The sequence below is a fragment of the Dasypus novemcinctus genome, chromosome 23 (genome assembly GCF_030445035.2).
Source record: "Dasypus novemcinctus isolate mDasNov1 chromosome 23, mDasNov1.1.hap2, whole genome shotgun sequence".
Classification (NCBI taxonomy): Eukaryota; Metazoa; Chordata; class Mammalia; order Cingulata; family Dasypodidae; genus Dasypus; species Dasypus novemcinctus.
In genome coordinates this window covers 1,713,864-1,741,522 of record NC_080695.1, presented here as the reverse complement: position 1 = coordinate 1,741,522, position 27,659 = coordinate 1,713,864, and the positions used below count along the sequence as shown (strand labels likewise).

Genomic DNA, 27,659 nt, shown 5'->3' with positions numbered 1-27,659 from the left:
TCAAGGAAACACTGGGGCCAAGCCCTGGAGGGGGGCAGGGTGGGGATCGGGGTGAAAGTGGGGTACAGGTCTGGGGAGAGGGTCCAGTGGCCTCCAGGTGCCCAGAGCGGGGGGCTGACCCTGGTGTTGGGCTGGGGCCTCTGGGGTCAGAGGTGGTCACTGAAGGGTGGCGCGGTGGCCTTGGACAGGCCACTTTGCTCTTGGGCCCAGCTGGCTGCAGGGAGCAGGCAAACCCCCGGCTTGAGCCTTCTCCACAGAACAGGCCTGGTGCCTCCATCCACACCCCCTGACCTGGGGTCACATCCAGCCCCCATGGCCCCCTGAATTTGCAGCCCTGAGCCAGGCTTTCCTTCCCTTTCACGTCAAACTTAACATCCGAGCTTGGCCGGCGCCTGCGGCCCCCCGGGGCTGAGTTCACCCTCTGCACCACCTGATTATCGGGCGCCAGTGGTGCACCCCCTTTCCTTTCTCCGCCTGCACACTTCCGGCTCCCTGGCGGCCAGCTCGACCCTCGTGCCCCTCAAGACGCTCCTCTCTATTTTAGTGCCCTCTCACCTGAGGAGGAACCCAGAGCGGCTTGCGCGCGCCCGGCGGTGGGGACCTGAGCCAGGAAGGCCGGCCGGCCGGGGACCTCGAGTGCCCTGGCAGAGCGGCATGTGCAGCCCGGAGCCAGCTCCCACCCTGCCGTAGGTGCGGCCCTGCTCCCCCCACGGCTCCTCGACCCGGGCTGGGCGCGGGGGCCGGCCGGCTCTGCCAATGGGGCAGCCCCTTGCCGCCTGGGCCAGCTGACCCTGGCACCGCCCTGGAAGGGGGACACCTCCCCCAGAGTTCCCAGAGCCTCTCGCTCCTGCCCGGCGGGCAAAAGCGCCGCACCTCGGGCTCGTGAGGAGCAGGTACCAGGCACGGTCGCCCTGGCATTCGGCGCTTTTCTGCCAGAAATCACGAGCCTCCCTTGGTGCTCGTTCCCCACGGACCTGGGGGGAGCCGGGAGTAGGGCTGGGCGAGGGCAGGCCGGGCCCTGGCCGGCTCCTTCCTTCTGCACAATGGAGACGCTTCTCCGGGCTAACTGTGCCCGCCGGGTGGAGTGGGGCCAGGGTGAGCGAGGGAGGCATGGAGCAGCAGGGGCCAGGGTGTGCGGGTGTCGCCAGACCCTTGGCCCATGGGGAGGAGCTTGCAGAGGGAGCCCTACCCTGCGCTGGCAGCCCCTCCCTGGCCCGGGGCCACTCACCTTGGCCGGTGAGAGCTGAGCCTGGGGGGCTGGGGCCTTCAGGCACTTGGCCACCGCCAGGGGTGCAGGGGCACCAGCTCTGAGGTTCAGACGCTCCCGGGCACGGCCTTGGGCCGTGGGCCTTGCACGAGCTGTCCTCGGGGCTCTGTCAGGCTGTACCTGGGCCCGGGGCTGTGGCCGACCTTCTCCCCGTTCCCACAGCCCAGGGCCCAGACTTGTGTTCAACCGGGTGAACGGCCGGCGGCCCCCCGCCACATCCCCAACCCTCGAGGTGGCCCAGGAGACCTACACATTGGCCCACGAGGAGAACGTCCGATTTGTGTCCAAAGGTAGAGAGAGGGGGGCCAAAGGGGTAGTGGCCCAGGCTGCCGGGTCCCGCTGCGAGCGGACGCCCCGGCAGCTGGAGGGCTGGAACTTTGCTTGGCTCTGTGTCCTCTGGTCCTGCGACCACAGAGCAGGCCACCCACTCACGGTGCTGGGCTGGGGGTGGGGTTGAGGGTGGCCCGCGTGTCCAGGTCGGGAGTGGGGAGGTGGGGCACTGGCTCGGCCTGACCCGCGCTCTCCCCACACAGCCTGGCAGCAGGTGGAGCAGCAGCTGGACGGCAGCCCAGCCGGGGAGAGCGGGCCAAGGGCCGTGCAGTACACGGAGAAGACCCCCGACCCCCGACTGCAGGGTGAGCGCCCCTGCCCCCTCTGCCATACTCGGGGTCCAAGCTCGGGGTTGGTGGCCAGCCTCAAGCACAGGGACACTGACCACTGGGAGGTGGCCTTACTGTCCAGCCCTCTTTTCACCCCCCCCCCCCAGACTTCGTGCCCATCGACCTGGACGAATGGTGGGCACAGCAGTTCTTGGCTAGAATCATCAACTGCTCGTAGCCGCTGCCTCGAAGGAATGTAGCCTGTGCTGGGCCTGGCCCGTCCCCCGCCGGACCCTCAGCCCTCCAGAGCAGGCCCTGCTCTGCCTTGGGCTTTGCGGGTGCCCGCCACACCTGAAGTGCCAGCACTTGGACTTTTGCCTCAGCCCGACTGTTCCAGGCTGCCGGGGCGAGGAGCTGAACTTGTCTGACCTCAACCCTGCCCACTGTGCCCGGGCCACCCCTTGGGGCAGCAGGGAGGAGCTGCAGTCTAATAAAGTGGAGAAACTGCCCATTCTGAGTGGCCTTTCCTTTGCGTTTGCATGGGGAGTCGGGGTGGTCCTCGTGTCCCGGCCTCCCCTTGTAGCCCCACACCACCCTTGCAGGGCCTGGCAGAGAGAAGGGCGGGCGCGCTGCCGCTCGCTTCGAAGCGGGCGGACCCCAGCCCGCCGACCACCGCCTCGCCTCCTGCCTGCCCTCCTTGCTGGTCTCGCCTGGGGCCTGAGCCAGACCTCCGAGCCACCGCCGGACACTGGGCAAAGACGTCCCCACCGGTCCTGGGGGGAGAAGAGGCCGCTCTGGGGCGGTGAAGACCCCGGCCGCCTGGGGTGGGGTTCCAGCGGGGCCTGGCTCGGCCCTGCTCCCCGCCCTGCCCACACGAGGGGCGGCCGGCCGGGAGGCCCGGCCGAGTGCGGCGCCGCGAACGCCGGGCGGGGTGGGCTTCATTCGGGCCCCGAGACGGTGGGGAGGCTTCCCCGGCCCCGCGGCCCGCCGGCCCGGCGTCTGCGCGGGAACCTGAGCCGAGGCGATCCCGGCCCGGAGCAGCCGCGGGGGCGCTCACACTGCAGAGCCCCGCGCACGCGCACGGCGGGCCCCGCCCCGGCGGCGGAAGTGACGTCACGGCCGCCGTCGGCCGTTGCTAGGCGCGTTGCCAGGCGCCGCGCTGCGTGCCCTGCGTGGGGCGCGCGGCGGCGGCGGCGGGAAGCTCGAGCGGCGGCGCCATGGCCCGAGGTAGCGGCGCGCGGCGGGGCCGGGGGCGCGGGGGGCGCGGGCGGCGCTGCGCCCTCCCCCGAGCCGGGGTCCCTCCCGCCGCGCGCCTGCCCCGCGACCCCCAGGCCCTCGCGGCGCCCCTGCCCGTGGCTTCGCGGGAGGCTGCGCTGTGGCGGTGGCTGTCGCACGGACAGCCCGGGTCCCCGGGACCCGGCCCGCGCCCACCGCGCCTCCTCCGCCCCCCAGCGTGGCAGCACCCGTTCCTCAACGTCTTCAGGCACTTCAGGGTGGACGAGTGGAAGCGCTCCACCAAGGAGGGCGACGTGGCCGCCGTCATGGTACGGCAAGGCCCGGGGAGGAGGCCGGCCCTCCGCGCCTCCCCCCCCCCCCCCCCCCCCCGGGGTAACGACCCCCCACCGGGGGTTCCGCTCCCGGGCCTGGCGCGGCGCCCCCGCCCCCGCCCAGCCAACGCCTGCTCCCCTTGCAGGACCGTACCCTGAAGAGCACGGTCTACCGCATTCGCGGCTCCGTCTCTGCGGGCAACTACATCCAGCTCCCCAAGACCAGCACCCAGTCCCTGGGGCTGACCGGGCGGTACCTGTACGTGCTCTTCAGGCCCCTGCCCACCAAGCACTTCGTCATCCACCTGGACGTGTCCACTGAGGTGCCACAGGGGCCCGGCGGGGGGCGCGGGGGCCCAGCGTGGCCTGGCGCTGCTGCCGCTGCCTCCTCATGCCCTGTTCCGTCTTTCCAGGACAGCCAGGTCATCCGCGTGTCCTTCTCCAGCCTCTTCAAGGAGTTCAAGTCCACGGCCACGTGGCTCCAGTTTCCCTTCGTCTGTGAGGCCCGGCCGTCCGGGCAAGGTACTGGCGAGATGGGGACGACGGTCCAGGAGGGGGCAGCTTGGGGGCAAGGGGGGCCCGGCTGCAGGCCCTGGACTCCCGTGCAGCCCGGGGAGCGGCTCCGCGGCAGGGCTGGGTGGTCAGGGCTGGTGGGGAGAGGGGTCCTGACCCTGGGCACCGGTCCTGCAGAGCTGGGGGAGGCGGCCCCCCCTGGTGTCCGCTGGACCTGCCTGCAGCTGGACTTGCTCGACATCCTTCTCATCTACCTGAACCGGCGCTACGGCCACCTCAAGAGCGTCAGGCTCTGCGCCAACCTGCTGGTCAGGAACCTCTACACAAGCGATCTCAGCTTCGACCCCGGTGAGGCCCCGAGGCCCGCGCCTGGGGGCAGTGCCCACGCCGTGCCCTGCTGGGCCCTGGCTGGGCGGGCGTAGCCGGAGGCCAGAGCCACCCCACAAGAGCCGCAGGCCTGGCTCCTGAGGTGTTCCTGTTGGCAGGCGGCAGCCGGCCCGGTGGTGCCCTGGTGGCACCTGGGCTAGGGTCTTGTCTGGGGGGCTAAAGAGGGTTGGACAGACTTTTCTTGACCTGAGGCATTCCCCCCACCCCTGCCATCAGCCGTCACTGTTACTGAGGCCAGGAGGAGAAAGTTGGCCGTCACCCCCATTCCACGAGAGATGGGGTTCCCAGTGCCAAAGGGGGAACGCTGGCATGACCGCTACGTCCATATCCGGTGAGCGGCTGCCCATCCTGAGGTGGGGGGGGAGGGAGGGCCAAGTTGGGGGGCAGGGGCTCCGGGGGGCAGGGCCAGGGGGCATCTCACCCTTGTCTGCCCTGCCTCATTGAGGTTCCCAGGTGACGGCTCCAAAGCTCCCGAGCTGGTCCCGAGGAGCTGCAGCCCTCCCGGGGCAGGTGGGTCAGGGAGGATGGGGAGTCCTCGGTTCTGCCTTCCGGAAGGTGATCCCGCGGGGTGGGCACGGGTCAGGGCCAGTGCCCACATTGGCCTGCGACCGTGGGAAGTCTGCACGTGGGGTCGCCGGGGCTGGGCAGGGTGGGGGCGGATGTCTCCCGTGGCCATGCTGCTTTGAGGGGCCATGGCTGCGGGGCAGAGTGGGGGCAGCCGCTCAGTGCAAGCAAGTGGGGCCAGCTGGCACTGCAGCCCCGTGTGCCATTGCAGCCCTCCTGCGTCCAGTGGCCGTCCGCAAACAAGTACCGAACAGAGCGTCTTCGGGGGTCCGGATATCCAGCCCCGTGGCTGTGAGTGCCCCCCAGGTCCCCGGAGACGGGGCCGGGCGCGGTGGCCCCGATGCTGGTGATGCTCCACCCCTGCAGCCCCTCTGGGCCCCTGAGGTCCCGAGGCCCCCTTCTGAAGGCAGCCTGGCCTGCCGGGGCTCGGAGGGCTCTCGTGTAGGTGGCCCTGGAGGCTGCGGCCGGGTGCCCCTGGCCTGGGCGCAGTTCCCTGACAGGCAGGCGACCGGCAAGGGCGTCCACAGGTTTGCCCCCAGCCCAGCCGTGGAGCCCGAGGCCCGGGAGGACGGTGTGTGCGAGGTGAGTGCTGCGCTCACTGGGGCTGGGGCCTGGGGGGCTGGGCGGGTGTGAATGGGGCCTCCAGGAGCGCCTGGGCGGGGCCTTGTGTGGGGGCGGGGCCTGGGCAAGTGTGGGGGGGCCACCAGAGCACTTGGGCGGGTCCTTGGGGGCCTGGGTCCTCGTCCCCTGACCAAGGCCCTTCTCCAGCCTCCTGGCAGGAAGCAAGGCAGGCAGCAGGTACCTCTGAGCAAGAAACCCTCTCCACAGAAGGTAAGGGGCAGCCCCGGGGCAGCCCCCAACCCGAAGGCCTGCCCAGCCCAAGGGCTCCTTTGTCCCTGGAGTCCGCGTCCTGCCCTGGAACGGTGGGCACGGGCTTGCTTGGGAGGCTAGGATTGGCTGCAGGCCGGGGCCAGGGCTGGGCTGGCTGCCCTGGGTGTTCTCTGAGAGCCGGCCTGTTTCAGGGTTTCCTGCCAGACCCTGTCCTGAAGCTCAAGGGCGTCATTGGCTTCGGTGGCCACAGCACCAGATGGGTGAGGGCCCGGGGGCCACCTGTGCCCAGCTCCTGGGGGCTCTGGCTGGCGGGCAACGGGGAGCTTTCCTTCAGGGCCTCGGACACCCGTTCGTGCCCCGCTCTGGCATGCACAGGCCCACCCGAGCAGATGCCGTCTTAATTCACTAGTGCCTCTGTGTCCCAAGGCTGACGCTTACCCGCCAGTGGGCTGGAAGGACTGGTCTTTGTTATTCAAAGTGCTTCCAGGGGCTTCCCCAGCATCCCTCAGCCCAGCATCTGCCCTGGCCACTTGAGTCTCGTAGAGCCCCTGCCAGGCAGATGGCCCCAGGCCCTGACCCTCCACCTCCACCGCCCCTGAGGTGGCCGCCATGTCCCGCGTGGCAGGCCCTGTGGACCCAGGATGGGGCTGCAGTTGTGTACCCCTGCCATGCCGTCATCATCGCTCTGCACGTCGAGACCAGGGAACAGCGCTTCTTCCTTGGCCACACGGACAAGGTGGGTGGGCCGGGCCGGGCCGGGGCCGGGCCGGAGCTGTGACCTTGGCCCTGAAGCTGTGCCCCCCCAGGTCTCGAGCCTGGCCCTGGACGAGCGCAGCTCGCTGCTGGCCTCGGCGCAGGTGCAGCCCCCGAGCATGCTGCGGCTGTGGGACTTTGGGGCGGGCACGTGCCTGTCCCTGTTCAGGAGCCCCGTGCACTCCATTGGCTTGCTCAGGTGGGTGTGGGTTCCGGGAGGGCACAGGGCCGTCTGGGCACGCACTGACCGCACACTCTGCCCCTGCAGCTTCTCCAGCAGCGGGACGGTGCTCTGCGGTGTTGGCAGGGACAGCCACGGGCGGACGGTGAGGCTCCCCAGGGCCCGGGGCCCTGGCCAGGCCCGCCCGCTCACCCCTGCTCTCGGAAGTGAGCCGTGTCCTCCACGCCAAGGGCACCAAGCCACGCGGGAGGTGCTGACCGCTGCCCCCCTGCTCTCCGGGAGCGTGATGGCCTCCGCCGTGGCCCGCCCTGGCTCTCTGTGCTGCCCTCATCCCATCCCGGTCACAGGCTGTGGGATGCCTCCAGCTTCTGATGCTCTCTTTGCTTCCTCTCACGCCGTGTCTGGGTCTTAGGTCGGTGCTCAAGTTGCTGCCGCGTCCTCACAGCGGCTGCCCCGTCGCTGCCCCGTGGGCGGCAGGGCTCTTTGCCCGGCAGCATCCTGAGGCTGGCATGGGTCTGCGTGCTGAGAGCACGGGCGGCCCCTCCTGTGGGCCGCCAGCCTCCCGGGCCCGGGCCACCTTGTCCCTGCGCACAGCACGGCGCTCGTCCCCGTGGGTCTGTGAATGCCAGGCCGGCGCCAGCCACGTCCCCGACAGCACAGGGCTCGGCTCCAAGGCGTGAGCCGGCCCGAGCATGTGCGCTGGTGTCTGCAGGAGAAGCTGTGGTCTCGCGGGCTCGGGCCCTGTCCTCCCCTGGCACCCACCAGGTCACGGGGCGAGACCCCGGTGCCAGGATGGTGCAGGCTGGTATGGAGCGGGCTCGTGCGCCAGGCGCTCAGTGGCTCTGTTGCAGATGGTGGTGGCGTGGAGCACGGGCCGGGTGGGCCACGGCGGCGAGGTGGCCGTCCTTGCCAAGGCGTATACTGACGCGGACGTCCAGGCGTTTGAGGTGGCCTTCTTCGATGACACCAGGTGGAGTGGCGTGCCACCCTCCCCGGGCACCCCCTGCTCCTGCGGCGTCTCACCGGCTGGGGCGGGGCGGCCCGTAGTCATCTGCGCCCACCCCACAGGATGGTGTCATGCGGCCGGGGCAGTGTGCGGCTGTGGCGGCTGCGCGGTGGGGGCCTGCGCTCTTGCCCCGTGGACCTGGGAGAGCACCACGCACTGGACTTCACGGGCCTGGCCTTCGAGCGGAGCCAGGATGGCCAGCAGGCGCCCTTAGCCCCCGCACTGTAAGGCCCACCCCGCGCCCCCCCCCACCCCCAACCCTGCTGTGTCCCCAGGACCCCACCTCACCGCCCCACTGGCAGCCTCGTGTGCAGCCGCAGCGGCCACGTCCTGGAGATCGACTGCCAGCGTCTAGCCGTGCGCCGTGCCCGCCGCCTTCTGCCCGCCCAGCCCCCTGGCGGGCCTCCCCCACAGAAGCCGCCCTTCAGTTCAGGTGGGTGGGAGGCCGGGGACGGGGACCTGGGGTCCAGGCCAGGCTGCAACGCTGCCCCTGCGTTCCCACAGGCCCCGGCGTCCCCGTCAGCAGCCTGAGTGTGGCCCGCGGTGTGTGCGCCGTGGGGTCCGAGGACGGCTACCTGCGCCTTTGGCCCCTGGACTTCTCCTCGGTGCTCCTGGAGGCAGGTGTGGCACCGAGGGCCCTGTCCTAGCTACAGGTTCACCCGGCCCCTCGGGGCGGCCCAAGCAGGGGTTCCCCAGCTGTGGCCCACACCCTGAGTGGCAAGGATGCATCCCGCCAGCGCCTCCGGTCTGAGCCCGCCCTCCCCGCAGAGCACGAGGGGCCCGTCGGCTGGGTCCGCGTCAGCCCCGATGGCCTGCGGGTGCTGTCCACCACCTCCGCGGGCCAGCTGGGTTTCCTGGATGTCCCCGCCCGGGAGTACAGCGTGCTGGCCCGCGCCCACGCCGGTCCCGTACTGGCCTTTGCCACCGAGCGGAGCCGCGGCCAGCTGGCCACCGTGTCCCAGGACGCGTCCGTCCGCGTCTGGGACCTGGCGACCCTGCAGCAGGTGGGGGGCCGCTGGGGCATGGGGGGTCGGGGACCCGTGCAGGGAGCGGGTGTTCCTGGGCGGGGCGTCCAGCCAGGGCTGCAGCATGTCCAGCCTTGCGCGGCTGCCGCCGCCCCCGCCCTGGTCCCTTCACGCCCGTCTCGGCCCCTGCTCCCAGCTGTACGACTTCGCGGCCCCCGACGAGACCCCGCAGGCGGTCGCCTTCCACCCCTCGGGGCAAGCCCTCTTCTGCGGTTTCAGCAGCGGCGTGTTGCGCGCCTTCAGCCTCGACACCCTGGGCGTCCTGGGGGAGCACAGGTGGGGTCACAGGCCAGAGCCCCCCGAGGGGAAGCCGGCAGAGGTTCTGTGGGGCCCCGGGGCGGGGAGTGGCCAGGAGGGGCCGTCTCCTGCACAGAGGTCTTAGAATCCCGGCCATTTCACTGTGTGGCACAGGTGTCATCGAGGAGCCGTCACGGGCCTGGCTGCCACCCCCGATGGCCGCTTCCTGTTCAGCTCCTGCTCTCAGGGCGGCCTGGCCCAGTACAACTGCATCCCCCTCGGGTGCTGTGTCCTCCGTGCAGCAGGTCAGGCGCCCGCTGGGCCCCCCAGGCCACCCCGCCAGCCCACGTGGGGTGCCTTATGCTCGGCTGGCTCTTCTCAGTTGGGGCAGGATGGGGCATCACTTCCGGGTCGTGACCTTTTGCTCGGGGAGGACCTGGGAGTGGGCGGGAGGAAGTCTGGCCTCTGGACCTCCCCATCAGCCACCTGCCCGCACCTGTGCCACCGCCAGGGAACATGGTGAGCCAGGAGGCCGGGCCGAGTCCCCACACCCTGGCCGTCAGCGGGGACAGCCACTTGCTGGCCTTCGTGGGCCCCTCCAAGTACACAGTAACCGTCGTGGCCACAGCTTCTCTGGATGTGGTGAGTACAGCCGGGTGCACCTGTCGCTCGGGCCTGGGCGGGTCGCTGGAGCCCCTGCTGTATCAGCTCCAGGTTCCTGCCGGGCAGGGCGGGCAGGAGGGTGGGCACCGTGGGGGCCTGGCCCTGGGAGCCGTGGGGGCTGGGGGGCAGGGCCTGGCCGTGGGGGCCGGGGGGGCCGGGGGGCAGGACCTGGCCGTGGGGGCTGTGGGGGCCGTGGGGGCTGGGGGGCAGGGCCTGGCCGTGGGGGCCGGGGGGCAGGACCTGGCCGTGGGGACCGTGGGGGCCGTGGGGGCTGGGGGGCAGGGCCTGGCCGTGGGGGCCGTGGGGGTTGGGGGGCTGGGGGGCAGGGCCTGGCCCTTGGAGAGCAGCAGCACCTAGAGGTCACACAAGCCCGCGGCCGGTGCCCGAGCAGCTCTCGCCGACGGCAGGTCCCCAGGCGGGAGCGGCGCCCAGGCAGAGGCCGCACCGCCCCTCAGCCCTGCGGCCGCGCTGTCCTCGTCTCTAGCTCCTGCGGGTCAACGTCAGCACCCTGGACGCAGCCGGCAGCAGCCTGGACTCAGCCGTGGCCATCTGCTTCAGCCCCGCGCCCACCCGCCACTTGCTGGTGGCCACGTCTGCCGGTCAAGTTCTGGTCCTGGACGCCGAGTCGGGCCGTGTGGTCCGGGAGGTGAGCCCTGGAGCCACAGCCAGCCCACCCCGCCCCTTCCGCGGAACTGGCCCTTGTCCCCACAGGGCCTCCAAGCAGGTCGGAAGCCCCTGAGGCCGCTTGCTCCCTCTGGGGGTGGTCTTTGCCCCAGCCCTGGTTCCGCCCCGCGAGCATGCTCCGTTCCAGCTGTCCGCCATCCGCCCCGCCGCCTGCTCCTCCCTGGCCCTCAGCGAGGACGCCCGCTTCCTGCTGACCGCCGGCGACTGGGCCGTCAGGGTGTGGGACTACCCGACACGGGCCGGCCCTGGCTGCCAGGTGCAGGCACGGAGCGGAGGTGGAGAGGGGAGGAGGGCGAGCCCAGGGCCACCCGCGCGGCCTCCGGGAGTGACGACTGCCCTCGCCCAGGTGTACATCGGCCACTCGGAGCCTGTGCGCGGTGTGGCTTTCACCCCTGACCAGCGGCAGGTCCTCAGCGTGGGGGACACTGTCTTTCTCTGGGACGTTCTGGCCACCCCCGTGGGGACGCCCGAGGGAAGGCAAGTGTCCACCCTTCGCCCCCAGCCCTGCTGCCCGGCAGCACTCTTCCGGACACTCTCCCCTGTTGCCTCTGCAGCGTCCACGGTTCGGCTGGAGCCCCCCCACCCGCTGAGGCTGGTGAGCGCCCTGTTGTGGGTCGGGGCACCCAACTCGGGGCGGGCCACATGGGGACGCAGGCCACCCCGGCTGCTAACGGGGGCGCCTGGTGCCTGGGCCCCAGGCAGGGTGGGGTGGTGTGGGCTGGCCTGGGCCCCCTCGTGCCAGCTCCCCACAGAGCCCGCCCTGTGTCCAGGGCGTGCCCAGCCCCCCGCCTCCCGCCCTAAGCACCGCCACGGCCTCTTGGTCCCCGGCCAGGTGCAGGGCAGCAGGAGGACCTGCTCTCCGGGGCTCACGAGCTCCCCCGGCGGTTGGTGCCCGTGCCGTCCCAGGCTTCGCCACCCCAGCTGGACCTCAGGGCTGGGCACCCTGCGGGCAGCGATGGTGAGGGCCTAGGTGGGACATGGGTGCTGCCGCCCATCCCAGAGAGCTCTAGGTTCCCCCCCTCCCAGCGTGCCCTGGGCCCCGCTCCCCTCCCAGCCCCCTCCCAGCGTGCCCTGGGCCCCGCTCCCCTCCCAGCCCCCTCCCAGCGTGCCCTGGGCCCCGCTCCCCTCCCAGCCCCCTCCCAGCGTGCCCTGGGCCCCGCTCCCCTCCCAGCCCCCTCCCAGCGTGCCCTGGGCCCCGCTCCCCTCCCAGCTCCCTCCCAGCGTGCCCTGGGCCCCGCTCCCCTCCCAGCTCCCTCCCAGCGTGCCCTGGGCCCCGCTCCCCTCCCAGCCCTCTCCCAGCGTGCCCTGGGCCCCGCTCCCCTCCCAGCCCCCTCCCAGCGTGCCCTGGGCCCCGCTCCCCTCCCAGCCCCCTCCCAGCGTGCCCTGGGCCCCGCTCCCCTCCCAGCCCCCTCCCAGCGTGCCCTGGGCCCCGCTCCCCTCCCAGTCCCCTCCCAGCGTGCCCTGGGCCCCGCTCCCCTCCCAGCCCCCTCCCAGCGTGCCCTGGGCCCCGCTCCCCTCCCAGCTCCCTCCCAGCGTGCCCTGGGCCCCGCTCCCCTCCCAGCCCCTTCCCAGCGTGCCCTGGGTCCCGCTCCCTCCCAGTTCCTTCCCAGCATGTCCTGGGTTCCACTCCAGGGTTGAGGTGAGGGGTCAGAAAGTAGGTGGACTCCTGTGGCCCCGTTCCGTCTTCTCATTGTCTTCTTACAGGCGTTTTCTCCGTGTCGGATGAGGAGGGCTCCTGCGAGGAGAACCCTGGCCGGCAGGGGTCCCACCAGGCGACAAGCCCACCCACGCTGGTGGAGAAAGGGTCTGGTGGGGGAGGAGCCAGCACCCGGGGATCTGCAGGGGAGCCCTGGGCTCTCGGGTTGCCTTGCTTCCACCCCAGCCAGCCCAGTAAGCACCCAGGGGTGCTGGAGTGGGGCATGGGACGCGCAGCCTAGCTGGCCGCAGCGGGGCCCATGGCTGGGAGGGTGCTCGCCCCAAGAGAGGAGGCGTACTTGCTTTTGGGACACACAGACTGGGGCACCACATGGAGGCAGAGGGTGGGGGCGACTCGTGCACGCCACGCAGCCTGTGTCCTGTGTCACGAGGCCTCCCCGTCCTGCCTCCAGGCTCCCAGGGCACCAGCAAGGCCGAGGCCGTGCCCGCCATCCGCCCCGACTCCTACAAGCACTTCACGGCGCGGTTCAAGGCTTCCGCGTGCCCCCAGGTCGGTGGGTGGGCCAGGCCTGTGGGGAGCCGGGGGTCCTCCACAGCCGCTGGCAGAAAGACCCTGGGGACCCCGCTGGCAGAGGGCGACTGCCCCATGGCTCCTCGGAACTCTGTTCCTAGTAAATGTGTCCCCAGGGGCTCCCCAGGGCGGCACAGGGCAGGCCGGGACTCTGGGGGATGCCTGTTGCGCTGGTGGTATCCTGCTGGCTCGCCCTGCTCCAGCCTCGCTGAGCCCGCGGGCCCCGCAGCGCTCCCTTCCGCGGCTTCCCTGCCCCTGCCTGGCTCCCGTCCCCTGCTGGCCTGAGGCCACGCCAGCCTCCAGTGTGTGGCCTCGGGCCAAGCTCCTGCCCCTTCCTGCTTCCTGGGCGAGCACTTGCTGCAGCCCTGTCCCTGCCTCCCACTTGATGCCATGTCTGAGCCGGGGCATCTTGTGTGACCCCAAGCTGGCAGCTGGTGCAGGTGCTCCAGCGTCCTGGTCTGTTCTTGCAGAGCGTCCCCTTTTCTCTGGCCGGCGGTGAGCAGCTGCGCCTGAAGGCCGTCGTGGGCTACAACGGGAACGGGCGCGCCAACATGGTGTGGAGGCCGGAGACAGGTAGGGGCTGGCCGCTCCCCTGCCTCCGGCTCTGTCCACCTGGCTCCTGGCCATCGCCGGGGGCCACGTCCTGCTGCGTCCTGCCTCCCGGTCCTCCAGCCCAGCCCCCCCAGCCCTCTCCCCACGGCTCCCGACAGGGAAGGTGCACACCCGGGGCCGTTTCTGAGCGGGGGGGGGGCCCTGGTCCCGGCCCCACCCGTTCCTCGGTCCCCGTCGGCCCTGTGTCCTCCACCCTGCCCGGTGCCCCCCCCCCCCCCGCAGGCTTCTTTGCCTACTCGTGCGGCTGCCTGGTCGTGGTGGAGGACCTGCACTCGGGCTTGCAGCAGCACTGGCCCGGCCACCCCGAGGAGATCTCCACGCTGGCACTCAGCCATGGTGCCCAGGTAGCCCTGCCCTGCCCTGGCTTGGGCCCGCAGTGCTGCTCTTTTCCTGCGGGGGGCAGCGCGGGGGGGTGCCTGTCCAGTCGCCCCGTCTCGGCTTTCCAACCAGCCGGAGGCGGGCTGGCTGTGCTGGCCTTGCTGTCCTGCTGACCACCCGCCCTTCCCCAGGTCCTCGCCTCTGCGTCGGTCAGCAGCAGCACAGCCGCCAAGTGTCAGATCCGCATCTGGGCCGTGCCCGGGGGCTCCTGCCAGAGGCTCATTAGCCACCACAGCTCGGCCGTGCAGGCCCTGGCCTTCTCGCCGGACGACCGACTGCTCTTCACGTTGGGTTGGGAGGGGGAGGGGGGCCGAGGAGGGACGGGGGCTGGCCGGGGCCTGCGGAGTGCTTCCGGTGCTTGACCCGCTGCGTGCCTATCTCCAGGGGACTACCGCGATTGTACCCTTGCCCTGTGGAGCACAGCAACCTACACGCTCGTGGCCCGCGCACACCTGCTGGAGCCCACACACAGCATGGCGTGTGGCCCCGGGGACGCCTGCGGGCTCGCCTGCGTGGGCCAGGCCGCCCTCACCTTCTGGCTCCCGCGGCAGCGAGGCCCGGATGTCCACCTCCAGGTGTGAGGCCGCCCCGGGCACTCGGGCTCGGGCGCCGCTGGAGGCCTGATGGTCGCTGACCTGCAGGCACCCTCGTGCCCCCCAGGTGCACCGCGAGCCCGTCCCTGAGGAGGTGGGGGCGGGCGAGCTGACCGCGCTCTGCTTCAGCAGCCCACCCCTGCTCTACTGCGGCTCCAACGCCGGCCAGATCTGCGTGTGGGACACCGGCACCCGCCGCTGCTTCCTGACCTGGGGGGCAGACGACGGCGAGATCGGTGGGTGCCTGACACGGCACCGCCACCCCGGACAGCTCAGGCCGTCTGCCCCAAGGCCCCTCCCTGGGAGCCCGATGCCAGGGTGGGGGGGGTTGTCTCTGCATCCGGCCTCCAGGTGGTCCTTGGCCTGGGGGCACCTGGAGAAGGCCCTCATCACCCACCCCCCTCTCCCAGGGGTGCTGCTGTGCTCGGGGGCTCGGCTGGTCAGTGGCAGCAACACAAAGCGGCTACGCCTGTGGGCCGTGGGCGCCGTGCCGGAGCTGAGGCTGAAGGGCTCCGGGGCCAGGTGAGTGCACATGGGCCTCGCCAGGAGCTGGCCCTCTTCATGGGGCTGCTCCCGGATGGGGCCCCGCAGAGCCCACAGCCACCGGCCCCGTCTGTCCCCCAGGTCCAGCTCTGTCTTCATGGAGCGCGAGGTGGCCCTGGACGGGGCCGTGGTGAGTGCCGCCTTTGACGACAGCATGGACATGGGCGTCGCGGGCAGCAGCGCGGGCACGCTGTGGTATGTCAGCTGGGCCGAGGGCAGCAGCACCCGCCTCGTCAGTGGCCATAGGAGCAGGGTGAGGCGCAGCTCCCCCCAGCCCCCATTGGCTCTTGTTTTTTTCTAAAGATGTTACCTATTTCTGCCCTCCACCTTTGTCTTTCATGCTTGCTCGCTCTCTCTCCATTCGTTGTGCGCATTCTGTCTTCTCTTTGGGAGGCATCATGAACCGAACCCGGGACCTCCCACGTGGGAGAGGTGCTCGATCACCTGAGCCCCCCCTCCCCCACTGGCTCTTTGTAAAAGACTTTCCAAGGGGAACCCCCTGGGTGGAGCGCCTGGCTGTCTGGGGTCAGGTGGCCTCTGAGCGAGTGAGCCGTCACTGACCGTCCTGGTCTGAAATGGTCGATCACCTTGTAAGGAGCTGCAAGTGTCGACAGTCTGATTGCACTGTCTCTCTCTTCGCTAGCTAGAATATTTCAGTAGAAAAAAACAGCTTTACCAGCTTTTTCTTTCGAGAAATAGAGTGAATTGGAATGGCAGGGTCTGTCCTCCTTTTTTTGGGGGGGGGTGTCAAATTTATGTCCTTTTTTCCCTTTAAGATTTATGTCTAAAACTCTTCCTTATTCCCACGTCATAGAGGTATTCTCCTATATGGTCTTTTGAACTTGTATAGGTTTGAATTTCAATTTGCCTTCCAGTTATCCACCTGAAAATAATTTCTTTTTCTCCAAATGGATTTCTGTCTCTTCTCCACTGCTTGGCATCTGTCAAGGTTCCGTATGTATGTGGCTCTATTACTTTTTGTTTGTTTCATTGGGAAATGTCCTTGTATGAATTCTTTGGAAATTTCCTCCCTTTTGTTTTTTCATTCTCTCTGAAAATACATTGGTTGGATATTGGAACATCTTTCCTCCTGTTCCGTTTTTTAGGAGGTCGTGGGGATTTAACCCAGGACCTCGTACATGGGAACGTGCTCAAACCCCTGAGCTATGCTCGCTCTCCTGTTCTTTTTTTGATCAGGTTCCAAAAAACCAAGTTGGTCTCCAGGCTTCCGCCAACAATGGCCAATGAGTTTAATTTTTTTGAGTGTTTGAGGAAATTCATGGATTTAAACATATTTGTGTTTTGCCTCATCATGGTTATTGTTTTTGATCCCCAGTGGGAGGCTCTCCAGCTCGGCTCCTAAGACCTTTTTCTCCTTTTTAAATTTATATTTGGAGATAACGGTAGTTACCAGAGACGTCTTAGTTTGAGATGCGTGAGGACTGTTTACTTTTTGTTGTTAGTAACAGCCTCATTTAGTCCACACACCGTATAGTTCTCCCATGTACCACGCACAGTTCAGTGAGTTTAGGATATTCAAAGAGTTGTGCCACCATTACCATAGTCAGTTTGAGAACATTTTCACCTTGCTAAAAAGAAACTCTGCCGCCCAAATTGGATAGCCTCGATGAAATGGGTAAATTCTTAGAGCACGTGAGCTACCACTCCCCAAGCAGAGACAGAAAGTTTGGTTGGACCTCTAACACATAAAGAGATTGAATCAGGAGTCAGGAATCCAGGACCAGGTGGCTTCACTGATAAATTCTACCGAACATGTGAAGAAGAATTAACACCAATCCTTCTCAATCTCTTCCAAAAACTTAAGGGGAGAGAACTCTTCCTAACTCATCATATGGGACCTACATTACCTTAATACGAAAGCCAAACAAAGACACTACGTGAAAAGAAAACTATAGGCCAATATCCCTTATGAGCATAGATTGCAGAAGTCCTCAGAAAAATACTAGCAAACTGAGGTCAGCAGCACATTAATAGGATTTACACCATGACCAAGTACAATTTATCCCAAGAATGCAAGGATAATTTAACATACAAAAATCAACCAATGTGATACACCACACCAATAGAATGAAAGAAAAATCCCACATGATCAGAATAGGCATTTGGCACAGTCCAAAACCCTTTCATGATAAACACACTCAGCAAGGAATAGAATCAATGTGATAAAGGCCATATATGAAAAACCCACTGCTAACATCACACTCGATGAAAGACTGAAAACTTCTTTCCTAATATTCAGAACAAGACAAAAATGCCTGTTTTCACTACTTCTGTTCAGAATAGTACTGGAAGTTCTAGTCAGAGCAACTAGGCAAAAAAAAAATTAAAAGCATTCATGTAAGAGGAAGAGGTAAGACTTTGCAGATGATGTGATTGTACATGTAGAAAACCTAAAGAATCCATAAAAATATTGTTAGAGCTAATAAATGAATTCTGTAAAGTTACAGTGTACAATGTTAATACGCAAAAATCAACTATATTTCTATACACTAGCAATGGACAATCTGAAAAGGAAACCAAGAAAATTCAATTTACAACATAAACAACAAGTTAGGAATAAGTTTAACTAAGGAGCAAGGCATGTACACTGAAGACTACAAAACTTGACTGAAAGAAGTTAAAGAAGACCTAAGTAAATGGGAAGACAGCTCATGTCCATGAGACTGAATATTGTTAAGGTGATAAACAATGTACAGACCAGTGCAATCCCTACCAAAATCCCATGGTGTTTTTTTCAGAAACGGAAAACCCATTTTAAAATTCATATGAAATCTCAAGGGACCCTGAAATGTTCTCTTAAAAACGAAAACAAAGTTGGAGTTCCTGATTTCAAAACTTACTACAAAGCTACAGGAATCAAAAGAATGTGGCAATGGCACAAAGAAATATAGACCAATGAAGTAGAATTGAATTTCTAGAAATAAACCCACACTTACATGTCCAGCTGGTTTTCAGCGAGGTTGCCAAGTCTACCCAATGAGCAAAGAATGGTCTCTTTGACAGATGGCACTGGGAGAACTGGAAACCCACATTCAGAAGAGGAAAGTTGGAACCTTTACCTTAAACCACATACAAAAATTAACTCAAAGTGGATCAAAAACCTAAACTTAAGAGTTGAAACCATAAAACTCTTAGAAGAAAACAGGCAAATCTTCACAACCTTGGATTTGGCAACGTGTTCTTAGATGTGACACTAAAAGCAGAGGCAACAAAAGAAAAATGGATAAATTGGATGTCATTAGTATTTAAAACTCTTGTACCTCAAAGATCGTATCAGGGAAGTGGAAATGCAGCTCACACAATGGGAGAAGTTATTTGCAAGTCACATATCTGATGAGGTTTTAATATCTAGGGTATATCAAGAACTACTACTCATTAACAAGAAGACAATCCAGTTTTAAAATGGGCAAAGGTCGTAAATAGGTCTTTCTCCAAAGAAGACAGTCAAATGACCGATAAGCACAACGGAAGGCACTCAGCACTAGGCCTCAGTGAAACAAGATGCCACCTCCTACCTGCTAGGATAGCTGTAATTCTAAAAAGGAAAATAACAAGCGTTGGCGAGCGTGTGGAGAAACTGGAACCCTCGTGTGTTGTTGGTGGGACTGTAAAACGGTGCAAATACTGTGGAAGACAGTTCAGTGGTTTTAGGAAATTAAACCTTGAACTACCACGACCCAGCAATTCCACTCCTGGTCATCTCCCTCAAAGAATTGAACACCTTACACACCAGTGCTTTGTCGCAGCAGTGGTCACAGTCGCCAGAGCTAAAAAGCACCCAAGTGTCCATCCACAAAGAGGGATGTGTGGACTCTCCACACGGGAGTATCACGTGGCCATGGAAAGGTGTGAAGTGTGATACGCGCTATGACATTGGTGAACACGGAAAGCATTTCACTAAGTGAGGAAGCCAGACACAAAAGACAGCTGTGGTTCCCCTTCAGTGAAATTCCCACAGCGGGCAAGTCCATCGAGACGGCGCAGATGAGCGCTGACCAGGGGTGGGGGAGGGGAGGGGGAGGATTAACGGGTAAAGAGCTGCTGTTTGGGGTGATGATTGCTGAACATGTGAGTGTAATCGATGCCACTGAATCGTTCACTTAACAGTGGCTAAAAGGGCATTTTATGTTATACGTATTTTACCATGGGCAGAATGAGGAAATGAAGCCCAAAACTTGGAGCAGCCACCCCGTCCTGAGCGCCCTCGAGGGACCCACGTCTTGAGGGCATTTCGTGTAGACAGTGGCCTGCAGCCGGGCTCTTCCAGCCGGTCTTGGCTCCCTGAGCGTCCTGGCTCCGAGGCTCGTCCCCGCCGTCGGGCCTCTGCCCTGCCTTCCTTCCTGCGGCCGAATCGGGTCCCCTTGCATGGACAGGCCCCCGTCTGTGCTGTCCCCCAGACAGTGGACCTTTGGGCCCAACCTCGAGACGTGGAACAGGCTGTCTCAGGCTCAACCGCATCCTGAGTTCACACTTGAAATTCAGATTGTGGACGACACCGTTCTCGTGAACCTCGGTGGGGCGGGCGCACGGGTGCCGCTCTCCACGGCGCCCACGTCAGCACGGCCCCGCTTCTCCCCTTGGTGCCTGCGTGGCCCCCCGCGCGCCTCTGCCCCTCCAGCCTGTCCTCACCAGTGGTGTCACCCCCCACCGTGCTCCAGGCTCGGTCAGCTGATTCTTCCCTGGGGGGACGTCGAGCTCCGGGTACTCCTCTGGTTCAGAGCCCACTCGGGAATGGTGTCGACGTGCTGGTGTTGCACCAGTGGGGCCGGCGGGGGACTCGGGGACTCGGCAGTCGGGGGCGTCTCCCGTGCAGCCGGGCCCAGAGGCGTGCGCCCCCTCCACCCTCCTGAGGGCCCCTCGGCCCCGCGTGGGCCTCCGCAGGTGAACGAGGTGGCCTTCAGCCCCGGCGGCTCGCGCTGCGCCACGGGCGGCGAGGATGGGAGCGTGCGGGTGTGGTCCTTGGCCAGCATGGAGCTGGTGATCCAGTTCCAGGTGCTGAACCAGGTAGGCCGGCGGCGCCCTGGGCCAGGCGGGCCGTGCAGGTGCGGGGGGCCTGGGGCGCGCGCTGACTGCCCGGGGCTGCCCAGAGCTGCCTGTGCCTGGCGTGGAGCCCCCCGTCCTGCGGGCACCCCGAGCTGCAGCGCGTGGTGGCGGGCTACAGCGATGGCACCCTGCGCGTCTTCCGCGTCTCCCGCACCGAGATGGAGCTCAAGATGCACCCGCACCCGGTGGCGCTGACAGCGGTCGCCTTCTCCACTGACGGTGAGGGGCGTGGTGGCGCGGCTCGCGGTGATGGGGAGGGCAGGCTGGCGCGGTGCGCGTGATGGCGAGGCCCCCGCCTGGCAGGTCAGACTCTGCTCTCTGGAGACAAGGACGGGCTCGTGGCTGTGAGCCGCCCCCCGCACGGGCATGACGGTCCGTGTGCTCAGCGACCACCGGGGCGCCCCGATCTCAACCCTCCAGAGCACACGCAAAGAGGTAGGGGGCCTGCAGGCCCAGCGGGCGTCCAGGGGCGCTGGTGGGCAGGGGGTGAGCAGGAGGCAGCCACCAGCCCTGCCCCTCCCCCAGGATGGAGATTTTGGGGTGCAGGGCGCAGACCTGTGGCTGGCTGCCAGTGGTGACCAGCGGGTCAGCGTCTGGGCCTCAGACTGGCCGAAGGACCGCTGCGAGCTGGTGGACTGGCTGAGCTTCCCGGCGCCTGCCCCTCTGGAGGTGAGGCTCGGCCGGTGGCGTGGGTGGGCGGGGGAGCGGAGGGGTGGGGGTGTCTGCCCACCCACCCCCACAGCGTACCCTCCTGCAGCCTTCCAGATGCCCACCGCCCACCCTCGCTGCCTTCTGCCCCTGGGACAGAGGCCTGCTGGTGTGCGCCGGCCTGGGCCGGCGGCCGGAGGTGCTGCTCTACAGCCTGCACCAGAAGCAGGTGCGCGGTGCGCCCTGTGGCACCAGGGCTGGGGGTGGGACGGGTGGCCTGGGCCCGGCTCCCTCCCGCTCACTGTCGCGGCCGCGCAGGTGGTGGAGACGATCCCTCTGCCCTTCTTTGCGGTGTCCCTGAGCCTGTCCCCAGGAGCCCGCCTCCTGGCAGTCGGCTTTGCAGGTGAGTGCCCCCGCGCACTGACGTGCAGCCCGAGGAGGTCCGGGTGGGCTCCTCCGTGGGGCCCTAGACGCATCCTGCCTCTGTGCCTCGGTTTCTCACTTGCCAAGCATTGTGAGGGCACCTGCCCTAGGGAGGGCTGTAGGGTTAGAGACAGGCCTGCCCCAAGGAGATTCAGCCTGGCCTCGGCCTCCGGGGGCAGCCGCAGGGGCGCGGGGCCTCTGGGGGGGTCAGGAGCCCTCCGCCCCGGGCAAGACCGCCCCCCTGCCCGGCGTGCCACCCTGTGCTGCAGAGCGCGTGCTGAGGCTGGTGGACTGCGCATCGGGGACGGCGCAGGACGTGGCTGCCCACGCCGACTCGGTGCACCTGTGCCGGTTCACCCCCTCTGCCCGACTGCTCTTCACCGCCGCCCACAACGAGCTCCTGGTGTGGGAGGCTACGGGCCCTGGGGGCCACCGCGGGACCCCCCGCCCTGGCACCGGGGTGTGAACGGGGTGGCGGAAGAGGTGGAAAGGACTTGTGGGGGTGTCCGTGTTTCTACTCTGTACAGTTTAAATAAACGCGCATTTCCCGTGGCAATCAGCCTGCTGAGCTTGCGCCTCGCCCCCTTCCGCCCCCGAACTCCCGGTGCTGGTCGAGGGCCCTGCCGGTGCCCAGGGCTGGAGGCCCGGCCTGTCCACCTGGGACTCCTGGGAGGACTGCCCTTCCCGCGTCCGGAAGCTGCGGGCCGGTGGGGTCCCTGGGGGCGAAAGGCGCTCCCCCCCACCCCGTGGCGGAGCCCAAGTGGCGCCCGCAGTGCCCGGCGCGTCCGTGGGGTGGCGCCAGCGCGCAGCGCGACCGCTCTGGGCGCCCGGCTCGCTGGTGGGAGCTGCGCGGACGGGGCCGGAAGTGCGGGCGGGGGCCGGAAGTGCGAGCGGGGTGGGGGGGGGTGCCAGGGACCAAGTTGGGGCCGGGCCGGCCGAGGGGCGGCCGGACCGGGCGGGCGCTGTGGGCGCCATGAAGCGGGACGTGCGAATCCTGCTCCTGGGCGAGGGTAGGCGCGGGGGCGCGGGTGGGCGCGGGGGCGGGCGCGGGGCCTCACCTGGGCCGCCGCCCTCGCGCTCACCGCCCCGCACCCCCAGCCCAGGTGGGTAAGACGTTCTGTCGCTGGTGGGCGAGGAGTTCCCCGAGGAGGTGAGTGGTGGAGCGCCGTCCCGGGGGGCGCAGCCCTGGTGGCCGGAGCAGCACCCGGGGAGGGGCGGCGCCCCGTGCCCCCTCAGCGCCCCCGGGGCCGCTCCTGGGACCCCGCCCTGAGCAGGTCTGATGGGCCCCCGGGAGCGGCCTGCGGCGGTCTCACAGCACCCCCCCGGGCTCGCTGCCTGGGCCACAGACCCCCGGGCAGGAAGGGGGGGCTTCCGCTTCCAGGCCTGCGCCGGCCCCCTCGTCGGCAGGGCTGTAGCAGGCGAGCCTTGGTCTTCCCCAGGTCCCTCCCGGGCAGAAGAGATCACGATTCCCGCGGACGTCACCCCAGAGAAGGTGCCCACCCACATCGTGGACTACTCAGGTAGCGCCGCCCGCACGGGCCCTCCGGAAGTGGGCAGCTCGGGCTGGCACTCAGCGGGGCCACCTCTTCTGTCTAGAAGCTGAGCAGACGGACGAGGAGCTCCAGGACGAGATCCACAAGGTGCGGCGCGGCCTCTCGGAGGGACTGGGGCCAAGGCGTGCAGCCTGGCTCAGCCCTGCTCTTCCCACGGGGACTTCTCGCCCCGGTTATCCTGGGGTGCCCCCAGCACGCACGTCCAGTCTCGGAGGGGGGGCTCTGGGGAGCGGTCATTGGCGTCTTTCTGGGCGTCCCTGCAGGCGGTGCTCTACGTTCTAGTCCACGTCTGTGTGGCCACCTGCCTCATTAGTAGGGCACGGGGACTCCACGCTCCAGGAGAGTAGGAGCTGCCCTCGCAGTGTTTCCCAGCCTGCTGCAGCCTCCACCACGCTGGGGGGTAGCAGCGGGTAAGGGCACAGGCCACGGAGTGCAGGCCGTGGGGGCTACTGCTCTGCACCCAGGCTCTTTCGGACGCCACCTCCTGGGTGTGGCCGTGTCTATCCCAAGCCCCCCGGGGGCTCTTGAAACCCAGAGCCTTGTGACGGGCCTGTGTTGGTGCTGGGTCTGCAGCGGGTGGGTGGGGAAGGGGCTCGCCTGGAGACCCTCGCAGCAGACCTCCAGGGCCAGGAGAAGGCCGGCCCAGGGCACCAGGCCTGGAGGGGAGCTGGGGGCCCGGGGACGTGCTCGGGCTGGGGCGCCGGTCCGGCTGTCCACAGGTGCAGCTGTTGAGGCCGGGCCACGCGCTCCTGCAGGCGAACGTGGTGTGCGTGGTGTACGACGTGTCCGAGGAGACCACCATCGAGGAAGGTGAGGGCCCCGCCCTCCCGGGGTCCCGCCGCTGCGCTCCGGGCGGCTCGCACCCCCGCCAGCCCCGTCCCTCGGGAGTGCTGGGGGGCCTCAGGCCACCGCCCCGTGTGCTGGCGGCCTGCAGCCCGGAGCTCACGGCTCCACGTCCCCGTGAGGCCTGCAGGGGGCCCTGGGGTGGGGGCCCCACACCTGCGGGGTGCAGGTTAGTACCCAGGACCACACAAACGAAGCGCAGGATGCCTCCCGCTTCCTCCCGCGGGCCTCGGGCCCAGCAGACAGCGAGGGGCTGGCACGCGGCGCCCTTCATGCCAGGCCTTACCTCTCAGATCCGGACCAAGTGGATCCCACTGGTCAACGGGGGCGCCCAGCAGGGGCCCAGGTAAGGAGCAGGCCATGGGGACGCTGGGCCACCCGGCCACCCCATCCCCAGTGACACAGCTTGTCCCTCAGGGTCCCCATCATCCTGGTGGGCAACAAGGCAGACCTGCGGCCGGGGAGCTCCATGGAGGCCGTGCTGCCCATCATGAGCCAGTTCCCCGAGATCGAGACCTGCGTGGAGGTGCGAGGGCAGGGCTGAGGAAGGGCGAGGAGGGGCCCTGCGGAGAGGCCTCCGTGCCGCGGTGGGGTGGGGGCGCGGTGCTCTCCAGGGCCTTGGCCCTGGACGCCGGCCTCAGACCTCCCAGCGGCTGGCGCGTCTTTCAGTGCTCAGCCAAAAACCTGAAGAACATCTCAGAGCTGTTCTACTACGCGCAGAAAGCCGTGCTGCACCCCACGGCCCCGCTGTACGACCCCGAGGCCAAGCAGGTGGGCTGCGCGGGGCGGGCGTGCCAAGCCGGGCGGACTGCCCCCCCGGGCGGCAGGCGCTGAGCGGCTGTCCCTGCAGCTGCGGCCGGCTTGCGTCCAGGCCCTGACGCGCGTCTTCCGGCTCTCGGACCAGGACTTGGACGAGGCGCTGAGCGACGAGGAGCTCAACGCCTTCCAGGTGCGGCCTGGCCCGCCCTCCATCCCTCCCAGGCAGGGGGCAGGCCCACCCCTCCCAGGGCGGAGCCGGGGCAGCCATGGCCTCACGCTTCTCCTGCAGGAGTCCTGCTTCGGCCACCCCCTGGCCCCCCAGGCGCTGGCAGACGTGAAGGCGGTGGTGTGTAAGCACGTGCCATGTGGCGTGCGGGACAACCAGCTGACGCTGGACGGTGAGCAGGGCAGCTGCGGCCAGGGGCCAGGAGCGGTCGGGGGGCCGGGAGCAGGTGGGGGCTGCAGCCGGGGACCGGGAGCAGGCGGGGGGCTAGGAGCAGGTGGGGGCCTGCGGCTGGGGGCCGGGAGCAGGCGGGGGGCCGGGAGCAGGTGGGGGGCTGCAGCGGGGGGCTGGGAGCAGGCGGGGGGCTGGGAGCAGGCGGGGGGCTGGGAGCAGGTGGGGGGCTGCAGCGGGGGGCTGGGAGCGGCCGGGGGGCCGGGAGCAGGTGGTGGGCTGCAGCCGGGGGCCGGGAGCAGGCGGGGGGCTGGGAGCAGGTGGGGGGGGTTGCAGCGGGGGGCTGGGAGCGGCCAGGTGGCTGCAGCCGGGGCCAGGAGCAGCCAGGGGCGGGGGGCTGCAGCTGGGGGCTGGCGCGGCCGGGCTGGTCTCGCTGCCACCACTCCCTCCGCCCGCAGAGCAGGCTTCCTCTTCCTGAACGCACTCTTCATCCAGCGCGGGCGCCACGAGACCACCTGGGCCATCCTGCGGCGCTTCGGCTACAGCGACACGCTCGACCTGGCCGACGGCTTTCTCCACCCCCCGTGAGCGGGGCCCGGGGCGGGGCTACCCTGCAGGACCATCAGGCGCCAGACCACTCCCCTCAGTGTCCACCCATGTGCCTGGGACTCCCCAGACGGGCAGTGCCCGGAAGGCGTGTGGGCGACACCCCTGCCCCGAGCGGGCTGGTCAGGACGCGTTGCCCCGCGGTCAGGCCTGGCCAGGTCCACCCCCTCGGCCGAGTTCATGGCCACGGTTCCTGGGGGTTACGGCAGGCCCTGGGTTCTGAGGGGCCCCCTGCACAGCTGGGGGGCCATGCCCGGGAGTCGGCTGCTGCGCGGCCGTGGTGGTGCTCTTGGGAACGTGGACCGCTCCCGCTGCTGCAGGCTCCCCGTGCCCCCAGGCTGCAGCACCGAGCTCAACCACCGCGGCTACCAGTTCGTGCAGAGAGTGTTCGAGAAGCACCGACCAGGTGGGGCAGGCGGGGAGGCGGGAGGGCGGGCAGCGGGCCCCGTGCCCCCTGCACTGTCACCGCGGCCACCGCTCCCCAGGACCGGGATGGCGCCCTCTCGCCCACTGAGCTCCAGCGCTGCTTCAGCGTGTTCCCGACGCCCCCCTGGGGTCCTGAGCTCCGCCGCACAGTGCGCACCGAGGCGGGCGGCAAGCTGCCCTTGCGCGGGTTCCTCTGCCAGTGGACGTAAGCGCAGGCCCCCGCCGCCCTTGCCCGCTCCAGCGCAGCCATGCTGCTGCCCCTGCCGCGACCTGCCTCCCTCCTGCCCGCCCCTCAGCCTGGTGGCCTACCTGGACGTCCACCGCTGCCTCGCGCACCTGGGCTATCTGGGCTACCCGGTTCTCTGTCAGGCAGGACTCGCAGGCTCACGCCATCACAGGTCGGTGCCCGCCCCACTGGGCACTGGGTCTGGGCCCGCCGTGCCCTCGGCGGCCGCCCTCACTGCCCTCTCCCGCAGTCACCCGCGCGAAGAGGCTGACCAGGAGAAGGGCAGACGCAGAGAGCCGTGCTCCTGTGCAAGGTGGTGGGGGCACGTGGCGTGGGCAAGTCGTCCCTCCTGCAGGCCTTCCTCGGCCGCGCACTGGAGGTGAGTGGGTGCGGCGGGGCCCTGCAGCCAGAGACCCCGCCTGCAGCCTCGGGGCGGGCGGGCAGCCTCGGGCGTCACCTGTCCCTGCCTCGCCTCAGCACCAGGTCTCTGGGGAGCCCCCGGCGGAACCTTCCACCTATGCCGTCGACACGGTGTCCGTGAACGGGCAGGAGAAGTACCTGATCGTGAGTGCCCCCGCCCCGCCCCCGGCTGCCGGCCCCCAGCCCCCGGCCCCCCCTGAGCGGCCCCCTGCCTGCAGCTGTGCGAGGTGGATGCAGACAGCTTGCTCCACGCCGACTCTGACGCCGCCTGCGACGTTGCATGCCTCGTGTTCGATGGCAGCGACCCCGGGTCCTTCGTGGCCTGCGCCAGCGTCTATAAGGCAAGGCCCGCGCCCGGCTGCTGGGGCTGGTAGCAGGACACGGGCCCACGCGGCCTCACGCGGCCCCTCTCCCCACAGAGACACTACATGGACGGACTGACCCCCTGCCTCTTCGTGTCCTCCAAGGCCGACCTTCCCGAGGGCACCGCCCCGCCCGGCCTCTCGCCAGCTGCCTTCTGCCGCCGGCACCGGCTGCCCGCGCCCCACCCCGTTCTCCTGCGCTGGCCAGGCCGAGCCCAGCTCTGCCATCTTCGCCCGGCTCGCCAGCATGGCCGCCTGCCCGTGAGAGCTTGGCCCTGACCACGGGTGGGCCGGGCGCTGAGGGGGGTCCCATGGGCCCAGTGCCTCCTGGACCAGGGTCTGAACCTCGTTGCTGTGGGTTGGAGGGGTGCAGGTGAGGGGTGGGGCCCGGGATGCTGAGGCCCCTTTCCCACAGGCACCTGGCCTCCGCCGAGCTGCGTGCTACCTCCTGCTCAGGGTGACTGCCGTGGCCGCCGTGGCCGCCGTGGCCGCCGTGCTCAGCCTCTCGCTCTACAGGGTTCTGGTGAAGAGCCGCTGAGGGTACAGCGGCGCTGCAGGGCGCCTGTCCAGCAAAGCCCTGGAGAGGCCGGCGCCAGGGCCGCAGCCGCTGTGGCCTGAGGCCGCTGTGGCCCGAGGCTTCTCCTGGCCCGGCCAGGCTGCCAAGCGTTGACCCCGTGAGCAGTCTGTGTTGGGCCTGGGGTACAGGTGACCCTGGACCCTGCATCCTCAGGGCCCCTGCTGGTGGAGGGCGGGCCGGTGCCCGTGCCTGGAGCTGGCCCCAGCGGCGCTGGTCCTGGGACGGCGCGGGGGTTCTGATTAAAGCTGGGCCGCGTCCTCTCCGCCGCAGGCCACCTGCCTCCGAGCCTGTTTCTTAAGCGTCTCAGCACGTCCTCCCCCGCAGGCCAAACCGTGCCCCTGCCCCCTCCGCACCGGGTCCTGTGGCCTGTTGGAAGTCGGGGCTGCCTTCCTACACTGACCGTGGGGCCCCAAAGTAGGCCTGGGGCGCCCGTCCCGACCCCAGCAGGCCGGGGGGCCGTGTGGAGGGCCCAGGGGCGAGCGGGGCAGCAGCGGTCTGCCAGTGCTACCAATGGTGGGCACGTCGGCCCTGCCTGGCCCTGCCCCCCCCTTAGCTGCCAGCCCGGTTGGAGGGAGTAGCCTCAGCCAGGTGCCATCACCTGCCCATCCAGGTGTTGGGACGTGTCTGAGTGCAGGGACAGAGTGAGAAGGAAGCCAGCAACTGCACCCCTGTGCCATCCCGTGACCGGCAGCCTTGGCAAGCTGCTCCCCACTTGGGAGGGCAGGACTCCCTGGGTGCTGGGGCTGTG

General features: G+C 67.6%; 3 protein-coding genes across 3 annotated transcripts in view; all 3 read left to right on the top strand.

Moving 5' to 3' along the window:
• Positions 1 to 2,375, top strand: part of MCRIP2 (MAPK regulated corepressor interacting protein 2) — a 6,726-nt gene extending 4,351 nt beyond the window's left edge. Inside the window, exons 4-6 of the mRNA XM_058286737.1 lie at positions 1,430 to 1,557; positions 1,801 to 1,902; positions 2,034 to 2,375. Of these exons, the coding sequence (XP_058142720.1) occupies positions 1,430 to 1,557; positions 1,801 to 1,902; positions 2,034 to 2,104 (301 nt within the window). The 3' untranslated portion in view covers positions 2,105 to 2,375. The remainder of the gene's footprint in view (positions 1 to 1,429; positions 1,558 to 1,800; positions 1,903 to 2,033) is intronic.
• A 653-nt stretch (positions 2,376 to 3,028) lies between these two features.
• On the top strand, positions 3,029 to 21,301 carry WDR90 (WD repeat domain 90). Its single transcript, XM_058285568.2, is given in 43 exon segments — positions 3,029 to 3,093; positions 3,319 to 3,410; positions 3,560 to 3,736; positions 3,827 to 3,935; positions 4,104 to 4,274; positions 4,530 to 4,644; positions 4,759 to 4,823; positions 5,089 to 5,459; positions 5,646 to 5,708; positions 5,900 to 5,968; positions 6,334 to 6,444; positions 6,515 to 6,660; positions 6,730 to 6,787; positions 7,494 to 7,612; positions 7,711 to 7,872; positions 7,951 to 8,081; positions 8,153 to 8,269; positions 8,417 to 8,652; positions 8,810 to 8,949; positions 9,085 to 9,215; positions 9,422 to 9,552; positions 10,058 to 10,219; positions 10,385 to 10,513; positions 10,604 to 10,734; positions 10,812 to 10,852; positions 11,090 to 11,215; positions 11,962 to 12,147; positions 12,366 to 12,463; positions 12,955 to 13,057; positions 13,319 to 13,440; positions 13,606 to 13,765; positions 13,859 to 14,049; positions 14,135 to 14,303; positions 14,478 to 14,589; positions 14,692 to 14,863; positions 19,513 to 19,635; positions 19,719 to 19,893; positions 19,978 to 20,027; positions 20,029 to 20,109; positions 20,200 to 20,343; positions 20,432 to 20,551; positions 20,641 to 20,725; positions 21,015 to 21,301. Coding segments are annotated over 43 exon segments (5,601 nt in total). The 5' UTR covers positions 3,029 to 3,083; the 3' UTR covers positions 21,212 to 21,301.
• A 326-nt stretch (positions 21,302 to 21,627) lies between these two features.
• Positions 21,628 to 27,183, top strand: RHOT2 (ras homolog family member T2). The gene is given in 24 exon segments (XM_058285605.2): positions 21,628 to 21,755; positions 21,844 to 21,858; positions 21,861 to 21,899; positions 22,185 to 22,265; positions 22,342 to 22,385; positions 23,054 to 23,108; positions 23,421 to 23,487; positions 23,559 to 23,667; positions 23,811 to 23,912; positions 23,992 to 24,090; positions 24,190 to 24,298; positions 24,758 to 24,878; positions 25,221 to 25,298; positions 25,379 to 25,531; positions 25,623 to 25,695; positions 25,697 to 25,724; positions 25,803 to 25,827; positions 25,829 to 25,931; positions 26,030 to 26,116; positions 26,191 to 26,313; positions 26,392 to 26,514; positions 26,516 to 26,595; positions 26,750 to 26,781; positions 26,784 to 27,183. Coding segments are annotated over 24 exon segments (1,872 nt in total). The 5' UTR covers positions 21,628 to 21,718; the 3' UTR covers positions 26,873 to 27,183.
• Positions 27,184 to 27,659: the final 476 nt, after the last annotated feature.